Raw genomic sequence first — 24,140 nt, 5'->3', positions numbered from 1 at the left:
AAATTAGCCAGACGTGGTGGCGCACGCCTGTAATCCCAGTTACTCAGGAGGCTGAGGCAGGAGAATTGCTTCAACCCGGGAGGTGGAGGTTGCAGTGAGCTGAGATTTCACCACTACACTCCAGTCTGGGTGACAGAGTGAGATCCTGTCTCAAAAAAAAAAAAAAGTTAAGCTCATACGATTTCTAAAGAATGCAAAACCCCCAAACCTAAATTACTCAGCCAAGACAGGTTATGACTTAAAAGATATTACAGACCAGGTGTAGTGGCTCACGCCTGTAATCTCAGGACTTTGGGTGGCTGAAGCAGGTGGATCAGAGTTCGAGACTAGCCTAACCAACATGGTGAAACCCTGTCTCTACTAAAATACAAAAAATTAGCTGGGCATGTGGCAGATGCCTGTAGTCCCAGCTACTCAGGAGGCTGAGGCTGGAGAATCGCTTGAACCCAGGAGGCAGAGGTTGCAGTGAGCCAAAATGGCACCACTGCACTCCAGCCTGGGTGACACAGTGAGACTCTGTCTCAAAAAAGAAAAAACAAAAAAAAAACACATTACAGTTTAACACAGTCTAATGTGTAAGCATTGAGATATTGTCAACCATTTAGCTGAATTTCCCTGGCTAATCACTCAAGTGATTAACTTAAGCCTACTTAAGTAAGCCTACTTGAAGTAAGCCTGCTCCTCGAGCTGAGAGGAAGACTGGGGCATCTTACAGGAAGTCACCCTCCCTCTGACAAGACAGGAAGACACCTGCCCACTAAGAAGTCTCAGGTGCAGGGCAAACAATCTGAAAGCTGCAAGATCAACAAAAGAAAAATTGTTGCTTTCTCCTGGGTGAATATAATGGAAAATTATGGAAAACCTAAATTCCTATTTGATCATTGTGTTGGCGAGGCTGTGGGTGAAATGGAAGTTTCCTAACATGTCTTTTGTTGTCTGGGCATCAATTTTTATTTATGTGTCATATACACTCTTGTATACATACTCATTCAGGATGAAAGGACTACACTCAGAAGAATGAAATGAGTAGAATATTCTGGTCTCAATCAGAATAAGTGATTATTTTTATTAGAAGAATCCTTTACTGTTAATAACTTTTTTTATATTAACTATATCATTTATTTATTTATTTATTTATTTATTTATTTATTTAAAGATGGAGTCTTGCTCTGTCGCACAGCCTGGAGTTCAGTGGTACGAACTCGGCTCACTACAACCTCCACCTCCTGGGTTCAAGCGATCTCTTGCCTCAGCTTCCGGAGTAGCTGGGACTACAGGTGCCTGCCACCACAGCTGGCTAATTTTTGTATTTTTAGTAGAGACAGGGTTTCACCATGTTGGTCAGGATGGTCTTGAACTTCTGACCTCAGGTGATCTGCCCGCTTCGGCCTCCCAAAATGCTGGGATTACAGGTGTGAGCCACCGCACCCGGTCTTCCTTTTTAAGACTAAATATTATTCCATTGAATGGATCACATTTTGTTTATTTATCCATCAATGGATGAATTGCATGGCTTTCACTTTTTGGCTATTGTGAATAATGCTGCTATGAACATGGGTATACGATTATAGGGCTTTCAGTTGTGTTGCGTATACCCAGAAGTGGGATTGCTGAATCATATGGTAATTCTACATTTAATTTTTTGAGGAAATATACTGTTTTTTATTGTAGCTGCATCCTTTTTTTTTTTTTTTTTTTTTTGAGATGGAGTTTCGCTCTTATTGCCCAGGCTGGAGTGCAATGGCACGATCTCGGCTCACTGCAACCTCCACTCCCTTCTGAGCAGCTGAGCGATTCTCCTGCCTCAGTCTCCTGAGTAGCTGAGATTACAGGCATGCACCACTACACCCGGCTAATCGGCTAATTTTGTATTTTTAGTAGAGACGGGGGTTTCTCCATGTTGGTCAGGCTGGTCTCGAACTCCCGACCTCAGGTGAGCCACCCGCCTCAGCCTCCCAAAGTGCTGGGATTACAGGCATGAGCCACCACGCCCAGCCTGTTTTTAGTCTTTATGTAGTTCAATTTATTTTTTTAACTTTTGTTGCATTGTTGAATTTTAATAACATAAAAACTTTAAAATAAAACTTTTCTTTCTTTTTCTTTTTCTTTTTTTTTTTTTTTTTTTGAGACAGGGTCTCTGTTGCCCAGGCTGGAGTGCACTGGGGAGATCATAGCTCTCCGCAGCCTAGAACTCCTGAGGTCAAGTGATTCTCCCACCTCAGCCTCCTGAGCAGCTAGGACTACAGGTGTGTGCCACCATGCCCAGCTAAATGTTGAAGTTTTTTTGGTAGAGAGAGAGTCTCACTATGTAGTCCAGGCTATTCTCATCCTCCTGGCCTGAAGCAATCCTCCTGCCTTGGCCTCTAAAATCACTGGGATTACAAGCATGAGTCACTGCACCTGGCCTAAAATAAAACATTTTTTTTTGAAATTGATCCTTTATTAGCAATGCATTCCACATGGATGTTAATTTACAGAACTCCTAGAACATCTGCCCCCCATATACATCAATTCAGCTCATGTGTTTGTTCACAGAGTAAGCTTATAACTTTTTGGAATCCTTTGAGCTTGCTTCGGGGAGAGTTGTTTTCTCCAACCCTTATGGTACTATACATTGTTGTGTTTAAACTGTAGATTTCAGATAACCAGTGATGGCATAGTGATTATAAAGACAAATTTGAGTTACTGCTATTCAGCTATTCCATGCTGAATGTAACTAAAAATACATTAATATAATTTTTAAAATATTAAGCCACTAGCTTTTCCTTTTTTGGTTGTAGTATTTTATTTTTATTTAAAAATGTTGCTGGCTTGCTTATATATAGAAAGTTTAATAAAATGTTATTTTTTCCTAGAAATTATTATATTTCATTTCATGTTTATTACTGAAAATAATTTTGTCTTATAAAGGAGGAGTGGTTCAAAAAACTATCCTCCCTGGGGGGTCCAATTTGCTAGGTATGCTAAGGAGGTCTGAACTACCCAGGTGGGGCCAGGCCAGAGGAGTGAGTCTGGGAGGCAAAGGTCAGAGAGGATGCCTCCGAGGGCTTGGGGACCACAAGCAGGAGTTTGAATTCTCTGTCAAGGCCACCTGGGAGGCTGTGGAGGGCTGGCCCCCTGAGGGGTATGCCATGATCTGTGTTGACCACTCTGGCACCAAGGGGAGCTCAGAAGCAAGAAGAATGTCTTAGGCTCACCACAGAAACAGAATAAGAGTGTGGTGTGTGGGTATGGGTGTGTGTGTATGTGTGCGGCGGGGAGGGGGGGTTGTAGAGATGGAGAGATTATGAGAATTGATTCACATAATTATGAAGGCTAAGAAGTCCCAGAGCCTTCTGTCTACAAGTTGGAGGCCCAAGGAAGCTGGTGATATAATTTGGTCCAAGCCTGAAGGCTTTAGAGCCTGTCAGTCCAAAGACCTGAGAGCCCGGGGTCGGGGTTGGGGGTGCTGTTGTAAGTTCCATAGTCCAAAGCCCTGAGAATCAGGAGCTCCAATATCTAATGGCAGGAGAAGACAGATGTCCCAGCCCAAGTGGACAGTGAATTTGCCTTTCCTACACCTTTGTGTTCTAGTCGGGCCCTTGAGGGATTGGATGTGTCCACTCACATGGGTGAGGGCAGATCTTTACTCCGTCTGATTCAAATGCTAATCTCATCCAGAAACACCCTCACAGACACACCCAGAAACCATGTGTTGCCAGCTATCTGGGCATCCCTTAGCCCGTCAAGTTCACACACAAATTAACCATCATGAAAAGGGATCATGCTGTTGGTAGTTCTAGAATGCAAGGAGTAGAGAGCCGTACTCTTCCAGAGTTGGTGGCCTGGTGATGTCTGAGGACTCCCTTGTGTATCCAGCTAGGTTTGCTGGAATCAGATTGAGGTGGCTGGGATAACACACGTGTGCCTGGGCTTCCAAGGAAGGCTGAAGGTGTGATAAGCTGGCTGCCATCACTTATTCTGCAGCCATCATCCTCTAGTGATGCCTGTGGGGAAGGACCCAGGGGCCCACAGGAAGCAAACAATTGCCAATCCTGGCAGAGGCTGAAGGTGGCAAGTGTGAGGAACACATTCTGAGGAAGAGTAAACGCATCCAGAAAATGGGCCCCATGAGCAGGAGGCATGTCTGGGCATTGACTTGAGCAGCAATTTCTGTAATTAAGTGTTGCCATTCTCTTAAGTATGATGGGGTTTTGGAAAGCACTTTGCAAAGGTGGAAGCCATTCCAGTGCTCCTGGTGTTTTACTTCTTTTTTGTTTTGCCCAAAGCCAAGGTTTCCAGCTCAGAGGTGGTGCTGAAGGTCCACAGTGGGTGTCCCTTTCCTCCATTTCCAGAGTCCATGACCAAAGCCTGGGGGCAGACTTGTGAGAGGCGGAAACCCCCATTGCTGCTGCAGTAGGGCCCAGGCTAGGGGGGACTCAGCTTGGGGGTGTCTGAAAACACAAATGTCTACTCCAGAGGTCAAAGGGCAACATTTAAATTCAGGGAGAAAAGGAGAAATGGGGAAGGAAGCCTATAGATTGAAAGAGCCTTAAAAGACATTTCAATCAATTGCAATGTGTGAACTTTACTTATATCCTGATTCTGAAAGTATAAACTGTAAAAAGGTATTATGAATGTATGAGACAGTTGGAAATTTGAACTCTAATAATATTTTATGACCATAAGATTACTGTTAACTTTTTTATGTGTGATAATAGTATTGTGGTTATGTCTATAAAAGGGTCCTTATCTCTTAGCGATACAAACTGAAATACAGATGAAATGACAGGATATCTTGGATTTGTTTCAAAATGAGATAGGGTTGGGCCTGTGGTGACTGCAGAAGCAGCAGAATTGGCTGTGGATTGTGGCCACAGAACTGGACAGTCATGGGGCTTCATTATACCACTGTCTACTCTATGACTCTTTAAGTTTCCCCACTGCAGAATGATTCTTTAAAATTACTGTTTGGGCTGGGCACAGTGGCTCATGGCTGTAATCTCAGCACTTTGGGAGGCCAAGGGGCACAGATCCTTTGAGTCCAGGAGTTCGAGACCAGCCAGGGCAACATGGCGAAACCCTGTCTCTACAAACAAAACAAAACAAAAAGCAAAAATTAGCTGGATGTGGTGGCACACACCTATAATCCCAGTTACTCAGGAGGTTGAGATGGGAGGATGGCTGGAGCCCAGGAGGTAGAGGCTGTAGTGAGCTGAGATTGCACCACTGCACTCCAGCCTGGGTGACAGAGTGAGAGACCCTGTCTCAAAAATAAATAAATAAATGAAATACAAATAAAAATTACTGTTGTCACAAAAAGATGGTGGGTAGGCTCTAAAAGGACAACGTCCCCCTGGGAAAAAGTTAATTGCCTTGAAAAATCTCTCCATACTTGTATGCTCAAGGAGAAAGGTCAAGATTAGTGTGGTTTGTCCTTCACACTGTCTTGTGTTTGGTTATCTTCCCACTGAAGGCCCTGAGAGCAGGCCTTGGGCTCTCAGCCTTTAGCAAGAAATAGTATCCTGCGGTAATTTGAAGGCATTCTTTTGTTTCGCTGTATTTATTTTATGGCTACTTCTATTATATTTTGCAAACTGATAATGGCTTTTTATTAACAGAAGAGACAAAGTTTGCTTCTTAAGTAAATATATGTAAACACTTTGATTTAAAGACAGGAAATAACAGCACAAGTGGCACTCAGATAGATATTATTTTTTAAAATGTTTTAGGGTGGTAGAAAGTAACAGAAGTTTGGGAGACCCTGATGTGGGTCAGGAGACATTTTCCTATCTGGTTTTAGTTATCAGGTGGGTAACCGGCTCACTCAAATCTGTGGTCTCTTCCAGCCCAGAGGGTCTCTGTGCCAGGACAGAAGGCTGTGCTCAGGCCATTGTCCATGGCTGGCTCCCTGCATCTCAGATAAACACTGACACCCAAAGAAGGGGCCCAATGCCAGGGAGTGGAAACAGCCCACAGAGAAGGTGGGGGTGGCCCCTACACATGGACCCCTGGCTTGGCCCCAAATACCATCTCATACCAGGTTTGTAGGCAAGTGAAATGGGGTCTGGGGGCAAGTTTGAGGACAACGTAAAGGGATAAAATCTCAGATGGAAAATGTTTTACCCATCATTTTGTTGCCTTTTTTTTTTTGAGATGGAGTTTCTTGTTGCACATGCTGTAGTGCAGTGGCTTGATCCCAGCTCACTGCAACCTCCACCTCCCAGGTTCAAGTGATTCTCCTGCCTCAGCCTCCCCAGTAGCTGGGATTACAGATGCATGCCACCATGTCTGGCGACTTTTTGTATTTTTAGTAGAGATAGGGTTTTGCCATGTTGGCCAGGCTGGTCTCAAACTCCTGACCTCAGGTGATCTGCCCACCTTGGCCTCCCAAAGTGCTGGGATTACAGGCGACAGCCACCGCACCTGGCCCATTTTGTTGTCTTCCATGGATTGTTTTCTGCTGGGAAAATTTCCTGATTGCCTTAAATCACCTGAAACGTAGTTGTTTAGCAAGCTGTGTCCACTCAGATGTGTTTTGCTGGGCCTGTTTGTATGATTCTTTTTTTGTCTCTGTAATTAAACTTTTTTTTGAGATAATTGTAGATTACATGCAGTTGTAACAAATAACAAGAGAGATGCTATAATATGTGCCCTTTACCCTGTTTCCACTAGTAGACATCTTGCAAAACTATGGGATAATATCACAACCAGGAAATGGACATTGATACAGTCAAGCCACCAAGCACTTCCATCCCAGGGACTCCTCATGTTGACCTTTTATAGCCACATCACTTCCTATGCCATGCCGCCCCTGACCCCACAATCACTCACCTGCTCTATACTTCTATAATTTTGCCATCTCAAGAATCTTGTATAAAAGCAAGTTTACAGTATGTAACCTTTTGTGCTTTTGTAGTGTTTGTTTTCCAGTCCGTATAATTCCCTGGAGCTTCATCCAAGATGGATGTATTAGCAGTTCATTTCTTTTTTTGCTGAATAATATTCCATGGCATAGATGTGCCACAGTATTTAATCATCACCCATGAAGGACCTCTGTGTTGTTTCCAGTTTGGGCCTATTTGATAAAGCTGCTATGAATGTTTTATGTACAGGTGATTGTGGGAACATCACTTTTCATTTCTCTAGGATATATGTCCAAGAGTGAGATTTACCTGCCTCGCAAGACATATGTATATGTATGTATATGTGCCATATTTCATATATACATATGTGTGTGCATGTATGTGTATGTGTGTGCATGTGTGCCATATTTTATATATATATATGCTTGTTTATGCATAAAATTTCTCTGGATGTATACTCAAGTGGGAAACACTCATTGCCTGTAGGGAAGGGTATTGGGTGATGGGGAGGGAGAGGAATCACTTTCACTTGGAACCCTTCTTGAGCCTAAGTTTCAACCATCTGTCTGGATTACCTGTTGGAAAACAAATCAATCTTGTGCAACCCAGAAGACACCCACAGACTTCCTCACAAATACCCTCTGAGGCTGCCTTTTCCGCACAAGTCTGTTTTTTGTTTCTTCAAAGGGAGCCCGTTGGAATTCCCCTCCCAGAGCACCTGGTTCCACACAGGGCCGACCCTCACCCCCTTAGTTCTGGTATCTCCAGAGATTTCCCCCAACACACACATTCCCTGGTCTAGGGCCCTCAGGCTTCGAGGGTGACCCCAAACACCCCGCATCACCATCCAAAAGCCCCATGATCCCTGAGGGGCAGGCTCAGCCTATGCGGGCCTCGCTGAAGCCCAGCGCTGTGTCTATGCCCAACCCAGGGGCCGCCGCCTCCAAAAAGCCTTCCTAGCCTTACTGACATTTATCCTCTCCTTCCTGGCCACCCAGTGGCATCGTTGTGTGTCTTCCTGGTTACAGTCAGCATCCACTTCCTGCACTCCTCAGACAGCCGGCCAGTGCACCCTCACCCCACCCTTTCCTGACCTCCCGCTAGGCTGGGCCTTCTCTGCAAGGCTAGATTCATATTTTAGCGGCACCAAGCAGTCAGGTGCCTGCTGACGCATGCCTTCATGCAATTCACGACAGACAGCTAAAAGCCACAGAGCACAGCGCGGAATCTAAGGCCTTCCATTGGTGTGCAGGTGGATTCCGCGGTGCTAAACTTTCTTTTGTGGGTGTGGGGGCCGTGGAGGGGGTTGTGCTCTGGCAGCGTTGGCGCCCTAAATGACCTATAGGTAACCTCTAATGGCTTCCGCAGGGGGTGCAGTGCGGAGGACAAGAGCTTGGGGCTCTCTGGCTGAGTGATCTGGGGGCCATTCAACCGGTTTTTTCCTGGAGAAATGGGAATCTTAAGGCCTCTCTGGAAAGGGTGTGAGGGGGTCGAGGGGGAGCGGGCCCCGGGCCTTCAGCGCTTCAGCAGGTGGCTTCCCTTTGCGAGCCCGGGGTCCCTCTTCTGGGAAGCATGGGCTGGGACAAGGCAGGCGCCGGTTTTCTGCATCCCAAATGTCCTGGGGCATGTGTCCCTGCCTTGCTGACCGTGGGTCCGGGCCTGAGCGCAAGGTCCAGAGCCGGCGGCTTGGCTCCACCGCCAGGGGCAAAGACCAGGGCGGGATGCGTGCTGCGGGGCGCCCGGGGGCTCCCCCTTGGGACTTCAAGGGTCCAGGGGTCCCCGCGGGCGCGCCCCAAGCCTTCTCCCTCAGCTCCGGGGGCCCGGGCGCGCGCCCATCCCCCAGCCCCGCGTGCCTGCGCGAGGGCCGGGCTGGGGGTGGGGTCGCCGCGAGCTCGGCCCCCAGAGTTCCCGCGCTCAGGCCCAGGAAGCGGCGGCCGCCGACTGCCCTCGCCCCGCCCCCGCGCTCATCACCTGCTGGCCTGGCGCGCGCGCGGGCGGGAGCGGAGGGCAACGGGGCGGCGCGGGCGGCCGGGCGCAGGGTCGCGGGAGGTGACGCGCGGCGAGGATGGCGGCGCGGGGCCGGGGGCTGCTGCTGCTGACGCTGTCGGTGCTGTTGGCGGCGGGCCCCTCCGCCGCTGCGGCCAAGCTCAACATCCCCAAAGTGCTGCTGCCCTTCACGCGGGCCACGCGCGTTAACTTCACGCTGGAGGCCTCGGAGGGCTGCTACCGCTGGTGAGGCGCGCGGCCGGGCCGGGCGGGCGCCGTGGGCCGGGCTGGGCCTTCGCGCTGAGAGGCTGGGCGGGCGCCGGGAGGCCGGCAGAGCCGGCAGGTGCGCGGCGCGCTCTCGCTGGGCGCTGGGCTGCAGCACTCGGAGCGGCGGGTGCGCGTGGGTCGCCACCACTGCTCATGTCATGGCGCCGTCCGGGCCTCCGCGCCGCTGAGGCGCGAGCAGAGCGGGCGCAGCCTGGCGGCCGTGACCCGCGTGTTCTGGGTTGTGCGGGAGGAGGGGTGGCCTGGGGAGCGGCGTCTGGGACCGCAGGGCCCGAGCCGGCCTGACCCGGGAGGGGGCGCCGGGGCAGCTGGGCCGCACTTCCCTTGCGTCTGGGACCCCAGCTCGGGTTTGTCTGTGACCGCCCTCGCCCTGGCGTGGGAAGTGAGTCTGTGAGACGAAGCGCAGCGCCTAGCGTCGCGGGGAGGAACGGAGACCCTGGAGGAAAGGAGTTTTGGAGGGAAGCCCAGGGGCCGCTTGACAGAGGCGAAGTGAGACGAGGCAGGCCGGCGCTTCCCCTCAGGCTGCCTCGGCGCGAGTCCTGATGCTCAGGGCATTTCCATCACCCTCCCTCTCGGGTTGGGAGTTCTCCAAGGGGTCGGATGCGGAGTGTGACCCTGTGGAACCACAGGGACCCATGAAACCAGAGACCGACACTGACAGGGCGGTGCAGTCCAGCCCTTCCATTTTGCAGACCAGGGGAAATGGAGCTCCTGCCCCTGGCAAGGCTGCGTGGGCACGACTGAGCGCCCTCAGCTTCCCAGCCCAGCCCTCCTAGGAGTGAAAAGATGGGCTTCCGCCCTTCCCACCCCCAGGATGCTCAGTAGTTGCTCCCTTTATTTCTGTTTCAAGACTGGGTCAAGGTTGAGGCAGAACGGGGTGTGACCACGTGACAGCCATGTGTGTAAGCCTGGACATGTGTGTGTCAAGCCTGTTTGAGTATTAGTCTGTGCGTGTATGTATGTGTGATGCCCGAAGCTCAGACCAGCCAGCTTTCTCTGTTGCTTGCACTATTTGCCCTATTTCTTTCTTTCTTTTTTTTTTTTTTGAGACGGAGTTTTGCTTTGTCGTCCATGCTGACGTGCAGTGGTGCGATTTCGGCTCACTGCAACCTTCCACCTCCCGGGTTCAAGCGATTCTCCCGCCTCAGCCTCCCGAGTAGCTGGGATTACAGGTGCAGGCCACCTGGCTAATTTTGTTTGTTTGTTTGTTTGTTTTTAGAGTGCACTCCAGCCCTTGTTGCCCAGGCTGGAGTGCAATGGCGCGATCTCTGCTCACTGCAACTTCCGCCTCCCTGGTTCAAGCGATTCTCCTGCCTCAGCCTCCCGAGTAGCTGGGATTACAGGCGCCCGCCACAACACCCAGCTAGTTTTTTGCATTTTAGTAGAGACGGGGTTTCACTATGTTGGCCAGGCTGGTCTCAAACTCTGGATTCACTGTGTTGGCCAGGCTGGTCTTGAACTCCTGACCTCAGGCGATCCACCTGCCTCAGCTTCCCAAAATGCTGAGATTACAGGCGTGAGCCACCATGCCTGGCTTGTCTGGCCAATTTTTGTATTTTTAGTAAAGATGGGGTTTCACTATGTTGGTCAGGCTGGTCTCGAACTCCTGACCTCAAGTGATCCCGCCGCCTCTGCCTCCCAAAGTGCTGGGATTACAGGCGTGAGCCACTGCACCCGGCCTGCCCTATTTCTTTTTTGAAGGTCTCCTTCCTGAAATCAAGACGTACTAGGTCAGCCCATTGCATTTTGGTTTTAGTGCTTTATGCACCTGGAGGCTCCTATTTCTGGCCTGATGTCAGAGGCTGAACTTGGGCATTAGGTTTTCTGTATCCCAGTCTAAGGCCTAGTCTTGTGTGGGAAAATCAGCTGTTAGTCAATACTGTGGCGGGGATACATGCTCATTCTCTTGTTGAAGCTGTCTGTCCTCTCAGTATGTGGGCAAGAAAGAGGAAACTGGTTATTAAAAACAGCTGGCTTCAAGTGAATCCCTTTGGATATATTTGTGTGTTACTTTCTCTGAGATTCTATAGCTGTACTTTTTTCTTTTTCTAAACTAACAACACTTCCCCCCCCCCCCCCCACCAACATCATTTTCTTTTCTGAGAGGAGCTGAAGGGTGTTGGTGGATTTTAATTTACTTGGTAGGAAAAAGGGAAAAAACATTCTTAATCTCTGATGCATCAGAGAAGTGCTAAATACCTTATAACGTGTTTGGCGTTGATCTGTAGTTTGTATTGCAGATGTGTGACTGCAGATGTGTGACTGCTATTCAAAGTGTCTTCTCAGAGGTGTTTGGAAATTGTGATTCCCCCTTAACTTGACAGGAAGACATTCTGTCAATCAAGCATTGAGAATATTTTCTTTATTTTTAGTATTGCTGTTCCTAGTGTAGTCATCTATTGCTGCAGTTTTGAAGAATCTCCTCTGGAGATTTTAAGAGCTGGCCTATAGACATATATCCACAGTCCTCTAAACCTGGGAGGAACATTACCTCTTCATCCAGAAAGTTCATTGTTAAGTCTCTCAGACGAAAAAGAAAATGAGAATTCTGCCAGACCCTGTGGGAACATTTGCACATCCATTGAATTTGCAGCTGAGCTCTAAGTTTACAGAAATCACTGTGTGTGCCTGAGCCAACAGCTTCATGTTTACTTTTCCTATTTTTTTTTATTTTATAACATCAAAATTGGACAGTTTTCGGGCCAGGGGAACCTTAGAGGTCACCTAGTTTAAACAGCTTGTGTTTCATATAGGAAAACCTGAGCTCCAGAAGGGGAAGTGATCTCTGGGAAGTCTTGTAGCGATGGACACTGAGTTGGAGCAGGAGCTGCTGGGACCCCTCCCTGTCCACACCATTAGACCTGGGGACTGGCAGCCTCTGGCTAATTTGCCAGGCTCTAATTCTCTCCAACTGCACCCAGCCAGCACTGGTTTTGTGACAAGTTCCTAATTCCTTCTAGATATTTTGCATTATTGAAAGTGTTCCATAAAGTATATTACATTTGCTCCTTTTAAAGATATATACAAAACGACCTCATATCAAAAACTGGGAGAACAGACGAAAAAGAAATCATGCCATAATCTTCCAGCTGTAATACAATCACAGGCAGCATTTTGGTTTCTTTTCGGTCACTTATGTTTCCCCTCCTAGCTCCTTTCTTACATTGCCTTGAACCTGGTTATTTGGGCACCTCGGGAACCTCCTCCCCTGCCAACACTGGCTAGCACTGAAGCCCAAGCACTGCTCTGTTGCTTCTTCCTGAGGGCTCCGTGTCTGAGCACCTTTCTGCTGGGTTGAAGTTGCCTCCTCATTGATTCTTTCCTTGCCATGGAGTCCCAGGGTATTCTGGGTGCTCCAGCAGGGGGGCGCTGTCTTGGAGAAAGTGAGTGGCTCAGATTGGTTTCCCAGGGGTGGAGCCTGAGGCAGGATTCTGCTGCCCTAGTTTACAGAGAAAGTGCTCTGTTGGGCAGCTGGATAGGGAAGGGAGGCTGCCTGCAGGTTGTCCTGCCTTCAGGTGAAGAGACCAAGCTTTGAGCTTTTGTACCCACTGTCAGGCAGCCATTGGTTCCCCTGGGGAAGGGGATGTTGTGCGACCTCCCGGGCCTCTGGCGGAGACACTCGGTTTTGAATTACGACCTGCAGCTCCCCTGGCTGAGGTGGGGAGGGGATGTGGACCTGCCTGGTGAACAACATCCAGACACAGCATGCACAGTGACTGCCATACCAAGCTGTTCACAGACTTCTCCTTTCCTGCCCCTGACAGTCTCTCCTGGGCACCTTGGAGCCATCTAACATGTGTGCCAGGCCTGGTCCTGCACCAGGGTACACCCTCTCTTATGTGGTCTGGGGCACTTCTCAGTCACAGGTGTAAGGATTCTCAAACACGCAGATGGGAGTCCTTTCAGGGCCAGGGAGGGCACTGGTCCCTATGCCGTGGAGCTTGGCCTTGGGGCATGCTGTACCCCAGGCAGTTCAGATGACCCCTGGGGAGTCCCTCTTTGCTGAGGGGTGACTGTGGGAGGCCAGAGGCCAGCACTACCCTTGCGTATGGATGTCCTGGGTCCCTCTCCCTGCCCCAGCAGGGGAAGCTGCAGCAAATCCCCTCACAGGCCTTCGTGGGTGAAGTTGGGCACTAAGGGTGAGGGATGCACGCTGAGCCAAGTCAGAGTGTCATCTGGCCTAGCTGGCTTCTGCTGGGCTCAGGGACCCTGAGCCTCTGGGACGGGCACGTCAGCAGGTCACATGCTGGAAACTGCACAGGTGAGGCAACAGGGCCTGTAAGAAGTTGCCCCATAGTCAAAATAAAAAATTCACAAAGTGGAAGCAACCCAAAAGAGGGAGTTGAATTCGACGGGAGGCCCCCAGTTTGCTCTTCTGTACCTCCTTCACTTGGCCTTCCCTGAGCCCACACCTGTACTTCTGCTCTTTTCGTTGAGAGTGTTTTCCCCTGTACCACTCAATTTGTGTGCATGCTGCATCCCCACACACCTAGGCCAAATCTCTGTCTCCTTCCTTATGCCCGGCCTTAGAGTCACAGGCTTTGGTCGATTGCGTTATCATCTGGGCCTATTTGATGGCATTTCTGGCAGTTAGAAAGTGGGGTGGAGAAACCAGAGCTCCCGCAGGGCCTGGGAGAGGGCACACGGTGAAGACCCGTCCTGCCCGAGCACCAGGGGACAAGCACTGATGGACAACACATGTTTCACCGAGGAGGGCTGGAGAGTCACTGAATAAGAGGTGACAAATGTCTGTGACTCTTTTTATTTTTTGAGATGGAGTCTCGCTGTGTTGCCAGGCTGGAGTGCAGTGGCACGATCTCGGCACACTGCAACCTCCATCTCCCAGGTTCAAGCTATTCTCCTGCCTCAGCCTCTCGAGTAGCTGGGAATACAGGCACATACCCAGCTAATTTTTGTATTTTTGGTAGAGACAGGGTTTCACCATGTTGGCCAGGATGGTCTAGACCTCTTGACCTTGTGATCTACCCGCCTCAGCCTCCCAGAGTGCTGGGATTACAGGCATGAGCCACCACACCCACCTGTCTGTGACTCTTACTATGAGCCAGGCACTACTTGAGGTCCTGGGATGTGACAGTGAAGCAGCAGGAGATGCCCTGCTCTCAGGGACTCACAGTTGATTGCCGGAGTTAAACGGTTAATTAAGATGAGATCTGTGGATGCATGTGAGGCAGGAGTAAGTCCTGAAGGAAACAGAACTGCAAGGCATGGAATGTGTTTTGGGGAGGGCGCTCAGCATAAGCCTCCTGGGAGTCGAACTAGGAGTGGAGTGGGGTTGAATTGGAGGGGACAGCAAGTGCAAAGGGCCGGAGGAGAGATGGAGCTTGTCAGAAGTGTGCAAAGGCAGCACGTTTGGCCAGGGCAGCAGGGCTGGGAGGGAGGGTGGAGAGGTTGGCAGGGCGGGGCCATGTGGGACCTTGTGGGCTGTGGTTAGGAGACAGGAAGGAGAATGCCAGGTCAGATGTTGGGCAGGGTTAGACTGGGCCTGGTTTTTGGGCCTTGTTCTCCCTGGCCCCTGAGGGCTGTCTGTAGCTGTGGCCCCTGCAGGGCTGGACCAGGCCTTGCTCAACTCCCTTCACCAGGCCCGCAGCAGGGAAGTGCCAGGAAGTGTCTGTGGACCTGGGTTGACTTGGGCCTTGGGTGATTTTCTTCCTGCTTCCTTTGTGGGTCCCCCACTCTGCCTGAGCTCTGTCAGCCCCACGAGGTGGCTTCCGCTCTGTAGACACTGCCTTTGGGCACCGTTAGGGGCTGGACCCCGCGGGTGGATGGGAGGTGGCGTGTGTCATCCACCACCCTCACCCATCCTTGTTCTTTGTGCAACTCTCACTTCTCTTTTCTTTTCACTGTTGCTTTCTGGCCTGACCCAGGTCCCTGAGTTCCCCTATGGCCTGCCCGCCTCCTGTTCCTGTGTTGTGAAGAGTGGGGAGCGCCCCCTCAAAAGCAGTGCCTGCCAGACGCCAGCACATTCTGTGTGCCAGTGGGGCCTCATGCGACAGTGGGAATGAGAAAAATTCACTCTTTCAAAACTCACTGTCAGTCCTTTAATTTTCCTCAAAATAAAAGTTTTCTTCTGGTGTCCGTATGTGGTTTACATATTTTTTTATTTTAAATTGTTGTAAAATATATATAACATATAATCGACCTCCTTAACCATTTTTAGGTGTAGAGTTCTGTGGCATGAAGTACGTTCACAATTGTTGTGCAGCCACCTCCACCATCCACCTTCAGAACTCTTTCATCTTCCCAAATGGACACTCTGTACCCATTAAATAGCAACTCCCTATTTTCTCCTGCGCGGGCCTTGGCCAACACCATCTTTTCATTGTACTCTTTGATGTTTGCCTGTCTCCCAAGAGGACAGGCAGACGCCTAGAGTCTTTGCAGGTAGCAGCTTCCCCCCAGGACTTACTGACACTGCTTTGAGTCATCTGGATGGATGACAAATGCTGTGATATTCTTATTTACACTAGTGTGTAAGGTTTCCTTTTTTGTTTGGTTTTTTTTTTTGAGACAGAGTCTTGCACTGTTGCCCAGGCTGGAGTGCAGTGGTGCGATCTTGGCTCACTGCAAGCTCCGCCTCCCGGGTTCATGCCATTCTCCTGCCTCAGCCTCCCATGTACCTGGGACTACAGGCGCCTGCCACCACGCCCGGCTAGCTTTTTTTGTATTTTTAGTAGAGATGGGGTTTCACCATGTTAGCCAGGATGGTCTCGATCTCCTGACCTCGTGATCCGCCCGTCTCGGCCTCCCAAAGTGCTGGGATTACAGGTGTGAGCCACCGCGCCCGGCCTCAAGCAATTCTTTTGCCTCATCCTGAGTAGCTGGGACTACCGGCATGCGCCAACACGCCTGGCTAATTTTAGTATTTTTAGTAGAGACGGGGTTTCACCATATTGGCCAGGCTAGTCTCGAACTCCTGACCTCGTGATCTGCCTGCCTCGGCCTCCCAAAGTGCTGGGATTACAGGCGTGAGCTACTGTGCCTGGCTTTTTTTCTTTTTTTGAGACAGAGTCTTGCTCTGTTGCTCAGGTTGGAGTGCAGTGGCCCGATCTCGGCTCACTGCAAGCTCCGCCTCCTGGGTTCACGCCATTCTCCTGCCTCAGCCTCCTAAGTAGCTGGGACTACAGGTGCCCGCCACCATGCCCAGCTAATTTTTTGTATTTTTAGTAGAGACGGGGTTTCACCGTGTTAGCCAGGATGGTCTCGATCTCCTGACCTCATGATCCACCTGCCTCAGCCTCCCTTTTTTTTTTTTAATTGAGATGGAGTCTTGCTGTATTGCCTGGGCTGGAGTACAGTGGCAAGATCTTGGCTCACAGCAACCTCTGCTGCCCAGGTTCAAGTGATTCTCCTGCCTCAGCCTCCTGAGTAGCTGAGATTACGGGCATCCACCACCATGCCCGGCTAATTTTTGTGTTTTTAGTAGAAACGGGATTTCGCCATGTTGGCCAGGCTGGTCTTGAACTCCTGACCTCAGGTGATCAGCCCTCCTCTGCCTCCCAAAGTGCTGGGATTACAGGTGTGAGCCACCACACCTGGCCAAGGTTTCCTTTTAAAGTAATTTTTTAGTAAAGAAGAATCCATTTAATACAATAATAAGAAAAGGGCCGAGCGTGGTGGCTCATGCCTATAATCCCAGCACTTTGGGAGGTTGAGGCAGGAGGATCGCTTAAGCTCAGGAGTTTAAGACCAGCCTGGGCAACATAGCGAAACCCTGTCTCTACTAAAAAAAAAAAAAAAAAGAAAAGGAAAATAAAGCTGGGTGTGGCACAGGCACCTGTGGTCCCAGCTACTCCTGAGGCTGAGGCAGGAGGATTGCTTAAACCCAGAAGGTCAAGGCTGCAGTGATCCATGATTGTACCACTCTACTCCAGCCTGGGCAACAGAGTGAGATCCTGTCTATTAAAAAAACTAGGCCGGGTGCAGTGGCTGGCCAGATGCAGTGGCTCATGCCTGTAATCCCAGCACTTTGGGAGGCCGAGGAGGGCGGATCACCTGAGGTCAGGAGTTCGAGCCCAGCCTGGCCAATATGGTGAAACCCCATCTCTACTAAAAATACAAAAAAAAAGCTGGGCGTGGTGCTGGGCGCTTATAATGCCAGCTACCTGGGAGGCTGAGGCAGGAGAATTGCTTGAACCCGGGAGGCAGAGGTGGCAGTGAGCTGAGATTGCATCACTGCACTCCAGCCTGGGTGATAAGAGTGAAACTGTCTCAAATAAATAAATAAGTAAATAAACGAATACAAGTCATACCTGTATGTGACTGGGCTAGGGCAGGTGTCCAACCAAGAGGAGCCTGATGGTGGGGAGGGGCCGTCGGCAGGTGCAGGTGTCTAGGCAACTGCCCTTCCTGGCCACAGCCTGCAGGTCCAGAGGCAGGGGCTTCCATTGTTGCAGAGGAGATGTGGGGGTGGTGACAGGGGGGATGGACAGAGGGAGCCAAAATGAAAGAACCAATTTTTCTGTTAATCCCTTTGCATACTATGCCCCCACTTAATCCTAAAAATGAACAATAAAAAAAAACTCCTTTGGTAAGAATGACTGCACTGTACAAATGAGGAGCCTGGGTCCAAGAGCCTCACAGCTGGTTAGTGGCAGAGCTGTGTCCAAAACCAGCCTCAGATCCAGAACCACACTCACTCTCAGATGCCTGGGGAAATGCGCCACCCTTCTCAGATGATTGTTGGTTTACCCAGTTTCCTTCAGCTGGATTTTAAAACTTCAGTAGTACTTTTATTTTTCTGAGACAGGTTCTTGCTCTATCACCCAGGCTGCAGTGCAGTGGCACAATTATAGCTCACTATAACCTCAAACTCCTGGGCTCAAGTGATCCTCCCACCTCAGCCTTTAGAGTAGTTGGGACTATAGGTGTGAGCCACCACGCCCAGCTAATTTTTAAAATGTTTATTTATTATTATTATTTTTTAGAGACTCACTATTGCACAGGTTAGTTTCAAACTACTGGCCTCAAGCAATCCTCCTACCTTGGCCTCCCAAAGTGCTGGGACTAAAGGTGCATGCCACCACACCTGGCTAATTTTTTTTTTTTTTTTTTTTTGAGACAGAGTCTTGCTCTGTCACCCAGGCTGGAGTGCAGTGGCGCCATCTCGGCTCACTGCCAGCTCCGCCTCCTGGGTTCACACCATTCTCCTGCCTCAGCCTCCCAAGTAGCTGGGACTACAGGCGTCTGCCACCACGCCCGGCTAATTTTTTGTATTTTTTAATAGAGATGGGGTTTCACCATGTTAGCCAGGATGGTCTCGATCTCCTGACCTCGTGATCCACCCACCTCGGCCTCCCAAAGTGCTGGGATTACAGGTGTGAGCCACCATGCCCGGCCTTTTTGTTTTTTTTTTTAGAAATGGGGTCTCACTGTTGCTTAGTCTGGTCTCAAACTCCTGGTCTCAAGTGATCCTCCTACCTTGGCCTCCGAAAGTGTTAGGGTTACAGGCATATGCCACCATGCCTGGCCCAGTGGTGCTTTTAAAAATCAGTATTGGCCAGGCACGGTGGCTCACGCCTGTAATCCCAGCACTTTGGGAGGCCAAGGTGGGCGGATCACCTGAGGTCAGGAGTTTGAGACCAGCCTGACCAATATGGAGAAACCTCATTTCTACTAAAAATACAAAATTAGCTGGGTATGGTGCTACATGCCTTTTCCTAGCTACTCGGGAGGCTGAGGCAGGAGAATCACTTGAACCTGGGAGGTGGAGGCTGCGGTGAGCCGAGATTGTCTCATTGCACTCCAGCCTGGGCAACAAGAGTGAAACTCTGTCTCAAAAAGAAAAAGAAAAAGGAAAAAAAAATCAGTAATAGCTGGGCACAGTGGCTCACACCTGTAATCCTAGCACTTTGGGAGGCCAAGGCAGGCAGAATGCCTGAGCTCAGGATTTAGAGACCAGCCTGGGCAACACGGTGAAACTGTTTCTACTAAAATACAAAAAAAAAAAAAAAAAAAAAAATTAGCTGGGTGGCATGCTAAAAATTACATGTGGCGTGCACCTGTAGTCCCAGCTGCTCAGGAGGCTGAGGCAGGAGAATTGCTTGAATCCAAGAGGCAGAGGTTGCAGCGAGCCTAGATCGTACCACCGCACTCCAGCCTGGGTGACAGAACGAGACTCCGTCTCCAAAAAAAAAAAATTAGTATTCAGGATACATTTGGAGGTGGGGGCTGATTCAGGTGGATGTTAAAGCCATCTTCTGCTTGGTCTGGAGGCAGCACCAGGTAAAGGTGGGAGGCCTGTGGCCTTGTTTTGAACTCCGTGTACCCTAGCACAAGGGAGCAGGAGAGTGTCCAGACCAGGGGTTCTGAGCTAGACTACACTAAGGCCCATGTCTAGGGACGTGGCTTCATGAAGGTCACTTAACATCCATGCAAAGGATTCCTCATGTATCAAATGGGGGTTTTAATAGGATTGTTTGGAAGCAAATGAAATGTTCATGATATGTTTCACTCTGTGATTGACACATAAGAAAGCATAGAATAAATGAAAGTTTCAAGATGGTACCAGCATGGTCAGGTTCTGGTGAAGGCTGTCTTCCAGGTTTTAGACTGCTCACTCCTTGTGACATTCTCTCATGGTGGGAAGGGATGAGCAGCTCTGTGGGACCTCTTTTATAAAGGTGCTTAGTCCATCCATGAGGGCTCAGACGTCATGACCTAATCACGCACCAAAAGCCCCACCTGTTAACACATGTCATCACCTCAGAGGTGAGGATTTCAACATCTGGATTTTGGGGGGACACAGACATTCAGACCATAGCAGACAGGCACCTACAGAAAAATTGAGTGCTGTTACTGGAAGGTATGTGGAGGCTGGGCAGCCCAAACCCAGCACGTGTCCCCCACAGAAATGGCACTCACAGGTCAGCTGCTTGCCTGTTGACAGCTGTTTGTGGGAAGGGCAGGGGAGGCCTACAGACCCTGGACTTACAGGGGAGCTGGTGTGATGAGGGAGGACATTGAGCAGAACAGAGTCAGGTGCCTTTGAGGAGGCAACCTGGCCATGTGACAGCACCAGAGCTCAGTCTCAGCAGCCGTCAGGTGGTCACATGAGACCTGCTGCTGCACGGAGCTTTTGGGATGCCCTGAAAACACTTGCAGAGTATGCAGCCCTAGATGCCTTCTGTTCCACTTGGTACATTTGATAAAATTAAGTTTGTAATTAAAAACCTTTTTTTTTGAGACAGAGTCTCTCCCTGTCACTCAGGCTGGAGTGCAGTGGTGCGACCTCAGCTCACAGCAACCTCTGCCTCCTGGGTTCAAGCGATTCTCCTGCCTCAGCCTCCTTAGTAGCTGGAATTACAGGTGCACGCCATGATGCCTGGCTAATTTTTGTATTGTTAGTAGAGACAGAGCTTCACCATGTTGGTCAGGCTAGTCTTGAACTCCTGATCTCATGATCCACATGCCTTGGCATCCCAAAGTGCTGGGATTATAGGCATGAGCCACGGCACCTGGCCTAAAAACCTTTTCATAAAGAAAACTGTAAGCCCAGATGGCCTTGTCTGTAAATTCTGTGAAAGATTTAAGGAAGAAATGATACAGGTTCTTTACAGACTCTCAGGAGAGAGAGAAGGAGCAATTGTTTCCTAATTCACTTTTATGAGGCCAACATTACACCCATTGCAAACCAGATAAAAGCATTATAAGAAAAAAAAAAATCCCACAGACCAAAAGCACAATTTTTTAAAATACTAGCTAATCAAATCCAGAAAAATAAACAAGACTAATATATCATGATCTGGTAGGGCATATCCCAGGAATGCAAGCTTGGTTCAATATTTTTAAAAAATCAGTGTAATGACCATATTAACAGAATAAAGAAGAAAAGCCATGTATTTGTCTCCATGGATGAACATTCACCACCCACACCTGATAGAGTCCATGCCTGCCTGTCCTTAAAGTCTCTGCTTGCACAGTGCCCCCTCAGTGATGCCTCCTCTGAGTGTCCATGGAAGATGGCAGCTCTGGCCCTCCCAGCATTTTATCTGTCCTTAGCCATTACTAAGATCCCATCTTCATTCACTCATTTTGTCTGTTTTTGTTCTCCTTCCACTAAAGTGAAAGCTCCGTGAAGATAGAGGTTAATGTGTAGTCTGTACTTAGTTGTGTCCTTGGCACCTAGAACACTACCTTAAATATCACTAATAGCCCAGTATTTATGGTTTCAATAAGTGGATGAATGCCTTAAAGACCTCAAGGAGGACCAGCGGTGCCATGGGAGCTGATAGGAGGGGCATGGGTGTTGCAGATAGGGACAGTCCATGGAAGAGTTGCCGTGTTTGGTGAGCTAAGAAGGTTGGACAGCATACCTGTGGGTCAAGAGGTTATGTGAGGTGGAGGGACCAGCATCAGCAGAGGAATAGAGGTGGAGAAGCTGGGAGGGAGGGAGGAGTGGGAGGCAGGGGCTTCAGAAAAGAGGTTAGATTTGATGGCAGGTGGTTCAGGCTCTTTCCAGCAGTGCCACCTTGGGCCAATAACTCTGTTTTGGGCCTGAATCTTTGATTCAGGCTTTAAGGATGCCTTGGTGGTATCATTGGGAGGCCCGTGAGGAGGGCCCTGACCCTAGGGCTTTAGGGTCAGGCTTCAGGGAAGAGGAAGGACAGGTTCAAGCAGGAGTAATCACAATGCCTTGAACTCCTGGGCTCAAGCCATCCTCCTGCATAATTGGAACTATAGGCACAAGCCACTGCGCCCAGCTTTTCTCCTTTCTTTAAAAAGCAAAGTTCTTGTGATCAGAATCATCCCAAACATTGCAGGACCACAACTCCTTCATTTGGGAGCCCCCTCCTTTTTCCTAGATCTGAGAGCTGTGAGAAGAGCTTGAAATATATTATCCCAGCCCAGTGCTTTGTATAGGTGCTATTTTCATTCCTATTGTGCAGATGAGGATGTGGCAGCCCAGGGAGGTTAGCTCATTTGGTCAAGATCACGCAGCTGGTGAGTGGCAGCACCTGTCTGTCTTACGACCTCCCATTCCACAGATACCAACAGATGAGAGAATCGAGTGAGCCATGTCCCCATCCCCGAGGGCTACTTGCTGCACTACATGAGGGGTCGCTGGGAAAGCCACACGCACCACTCCCGACTATGAAACCTGCCATGTGTGCCGTGTGGGGGGTGGAGGGGGTTGGGGCAGAGGTGTTGGTGAGTGGGAGGGTAGGGCAGACATGCCGCCCACCTGCTGAGGTGCAGAGAAGAACGACAGGTGTGCAGGTAAGAGGACCAAGTGTCCTTTTAGAGGAGTGGCTATTCATTTAGACTGGATGGGCAGGGGAGGGCTTTTCCTCAGAAAAGTCGCCGGACTCTGTTTCTTTGGCCAAACTTGATGTGGAATCCAAGTGAACTGGGCTATGAGCTGGCTGACCTGGCTTCGGTGGGTGGCAGATGAAAGTGTTGGCATCTCAGCCAGTGAGCCCTATGTGCAGACCCTGCCTTTTCTGCTTAGTGAGCCCCTGTGTGTCCTTGAGTGCTGTGTCTCCAGACCCGGTTTTGAGTATGGGCTGAGTGGCTACATGGGCCACCTATGGCCCAGAGCCTGTACTGGTCAGGGACTGTGTTAGCTGTTGTAGCCACGTGCCTCTTCCAGTAGTTCCTCTGTTCCTCACGGTGGGTCCCAGCCAACCAGGGAGAGGCCCGTCTGGTGTTTAGAGTTCCTGATATCAGTGTAGGACATTGCCCTGCCCCTGTGCTCCCAGAAATTGGAGAATGGCAGCTTATATCAGACTCTGTACCAGAGGGAAGGCATGGCTGGCGTTGCAGGGCTCGGTTCCCCTCTTCCCTGGACCCACACTTTCCCGAGGTGTGCCTCAGTGGGTAGTGGGGACTGCAGTCACTTCATTGCCACCATTAAAATGCTGCTGCTTTTATGTACTACCTATACTAGAATTTACTGAACATTTCCTTCAAAATGACTCACTTTTTAAAAAACATTGACATTATCTTTCGTATTAACATTTATGAGCTCATGAGTTTGGTACATTTGTTTTTCCTAAAACACTTAAATGAATATGTAATAGTTAAAATGCATAATGAGTCTGTTAAAAAATAGCTCATCTGTGCATCATCTAAACTGGTGGGTGTGTCATATCCTGAGGAAAATGCTCCTGGAATGGGAGAGGTATCTGATCTGGAGTCACCCAGGCCTAGCTGCGATAGTTGGCCCTGCTGCTGACAGCTGTGTGGCTTTGGGCAAATTACTTAACCACTCTGAGCCTCAGTTTGGTTTTCCCATACAGGGCTGGTGGAGGATTCAGTGATAAATAGAAGTGTTTAGCTCTGGGCCTGATACATGGTGCCCTTTCCTTTCCTCAGTTGCCCTTCTCATTTCTTATACCCTCCCTGATTAGTCAGGGTTTTCTGAAGAAACAGAACCAATAGGACATATATGTCATATATATATAGCTCATATGCATATATTCAATAGGCTATATATATAGCCTATATATATATATCTTATACACACACCCCCTCATATGTATATCAGAGGTTTAGTATAAGGGATTAGCTTACATGATTATAGAGGCTGACAAGTCCTAAGAGCTGCATTCAGCTGGAATCTCAGGAGAGCTGATGGTTTAGTTTTAGTCTGAAGGCCAGCAGGCTCAAGACCCAGAAGAGCCTATGTTTCAGCTCGAGTCTGAAGACAGGGATGCTGACATCCCCACTCAATGACTGCGAGGCCCAGAGCGGGAATTCTCCTTGCTAAGGCTTTTGTTCTGTTCAGGCCGTTACTTGATTGGATGAGGCCCACCCACATTAGGTGGCATCTACTTTACCCAGGCCACAGATTCAAATGCTAATCTCATCCAAAAACACCCTCAGAGAAATGGCCAGATTAGTGTTTGACCAAATATCTGGTCACTGTGGCTCAGTCAAGTTAACATGTAAAGTTAATCCTCACACTCCACCAGCACACTTTTATTTTAATAAAAAACAGTCCTTGGATATCTCAGTGCTCTCCAGAAACGAACTGTTCCTGCCTGCCCTCACCTCTCTTATCTC

At 49.4% G+C, this 24,140-nt stretch overlaps 1 protein-coding gene across 3 annotated transcripts in view; it reads left to right on the top strand.

Annotated features, from left to right (window-relative positions):
* The first annotated feature begins 8,838 nt into the window (after window positions 1-8,838).
* Window positions 8,839-24,140, top strand: part of NUP210 (nucleoporin 210) — a 103,844-nt gene continuing 88,542 nt past the window's right edge. For 2 of the 3 annotated variants that reach the window (XM_016940516.4, XM_003309631.7), the window contains exon 1: window positions 8,840-9,077. In XM_016940516.4, the coding sequence (XP_016796005.3) occupies window positions 8,911-9,077 (167 nt within the window). In that variant the 5' untranslated portion in view covers window positions 8,840-8,910. Of the gene's footprint in view, window positions 9,078-24,140 lie in introns of all 3 variants that reach the window. The other variant, XR_010155497.1, reaches the window with a different exon arrangement.

This window comes from Pan troglodytes, chromosome 2 (genome assembly GCF_028858775.2).
Source record: "Pan troglodytes isolate AG18354 chromosome 2, NHGRI_mPanTro3-v2.0_pri, whole genome shotgun sequence".
Taxonomy (NCBI): domain Eukaryota; kingdom Metazoa; phylum Chordata; class Mammalia; order Primates; family Hominidae; genus Pan; species Pan troglodytes.
This window is presented reverse-complemented; position numbering and strand designations above follow the sequence as displayed.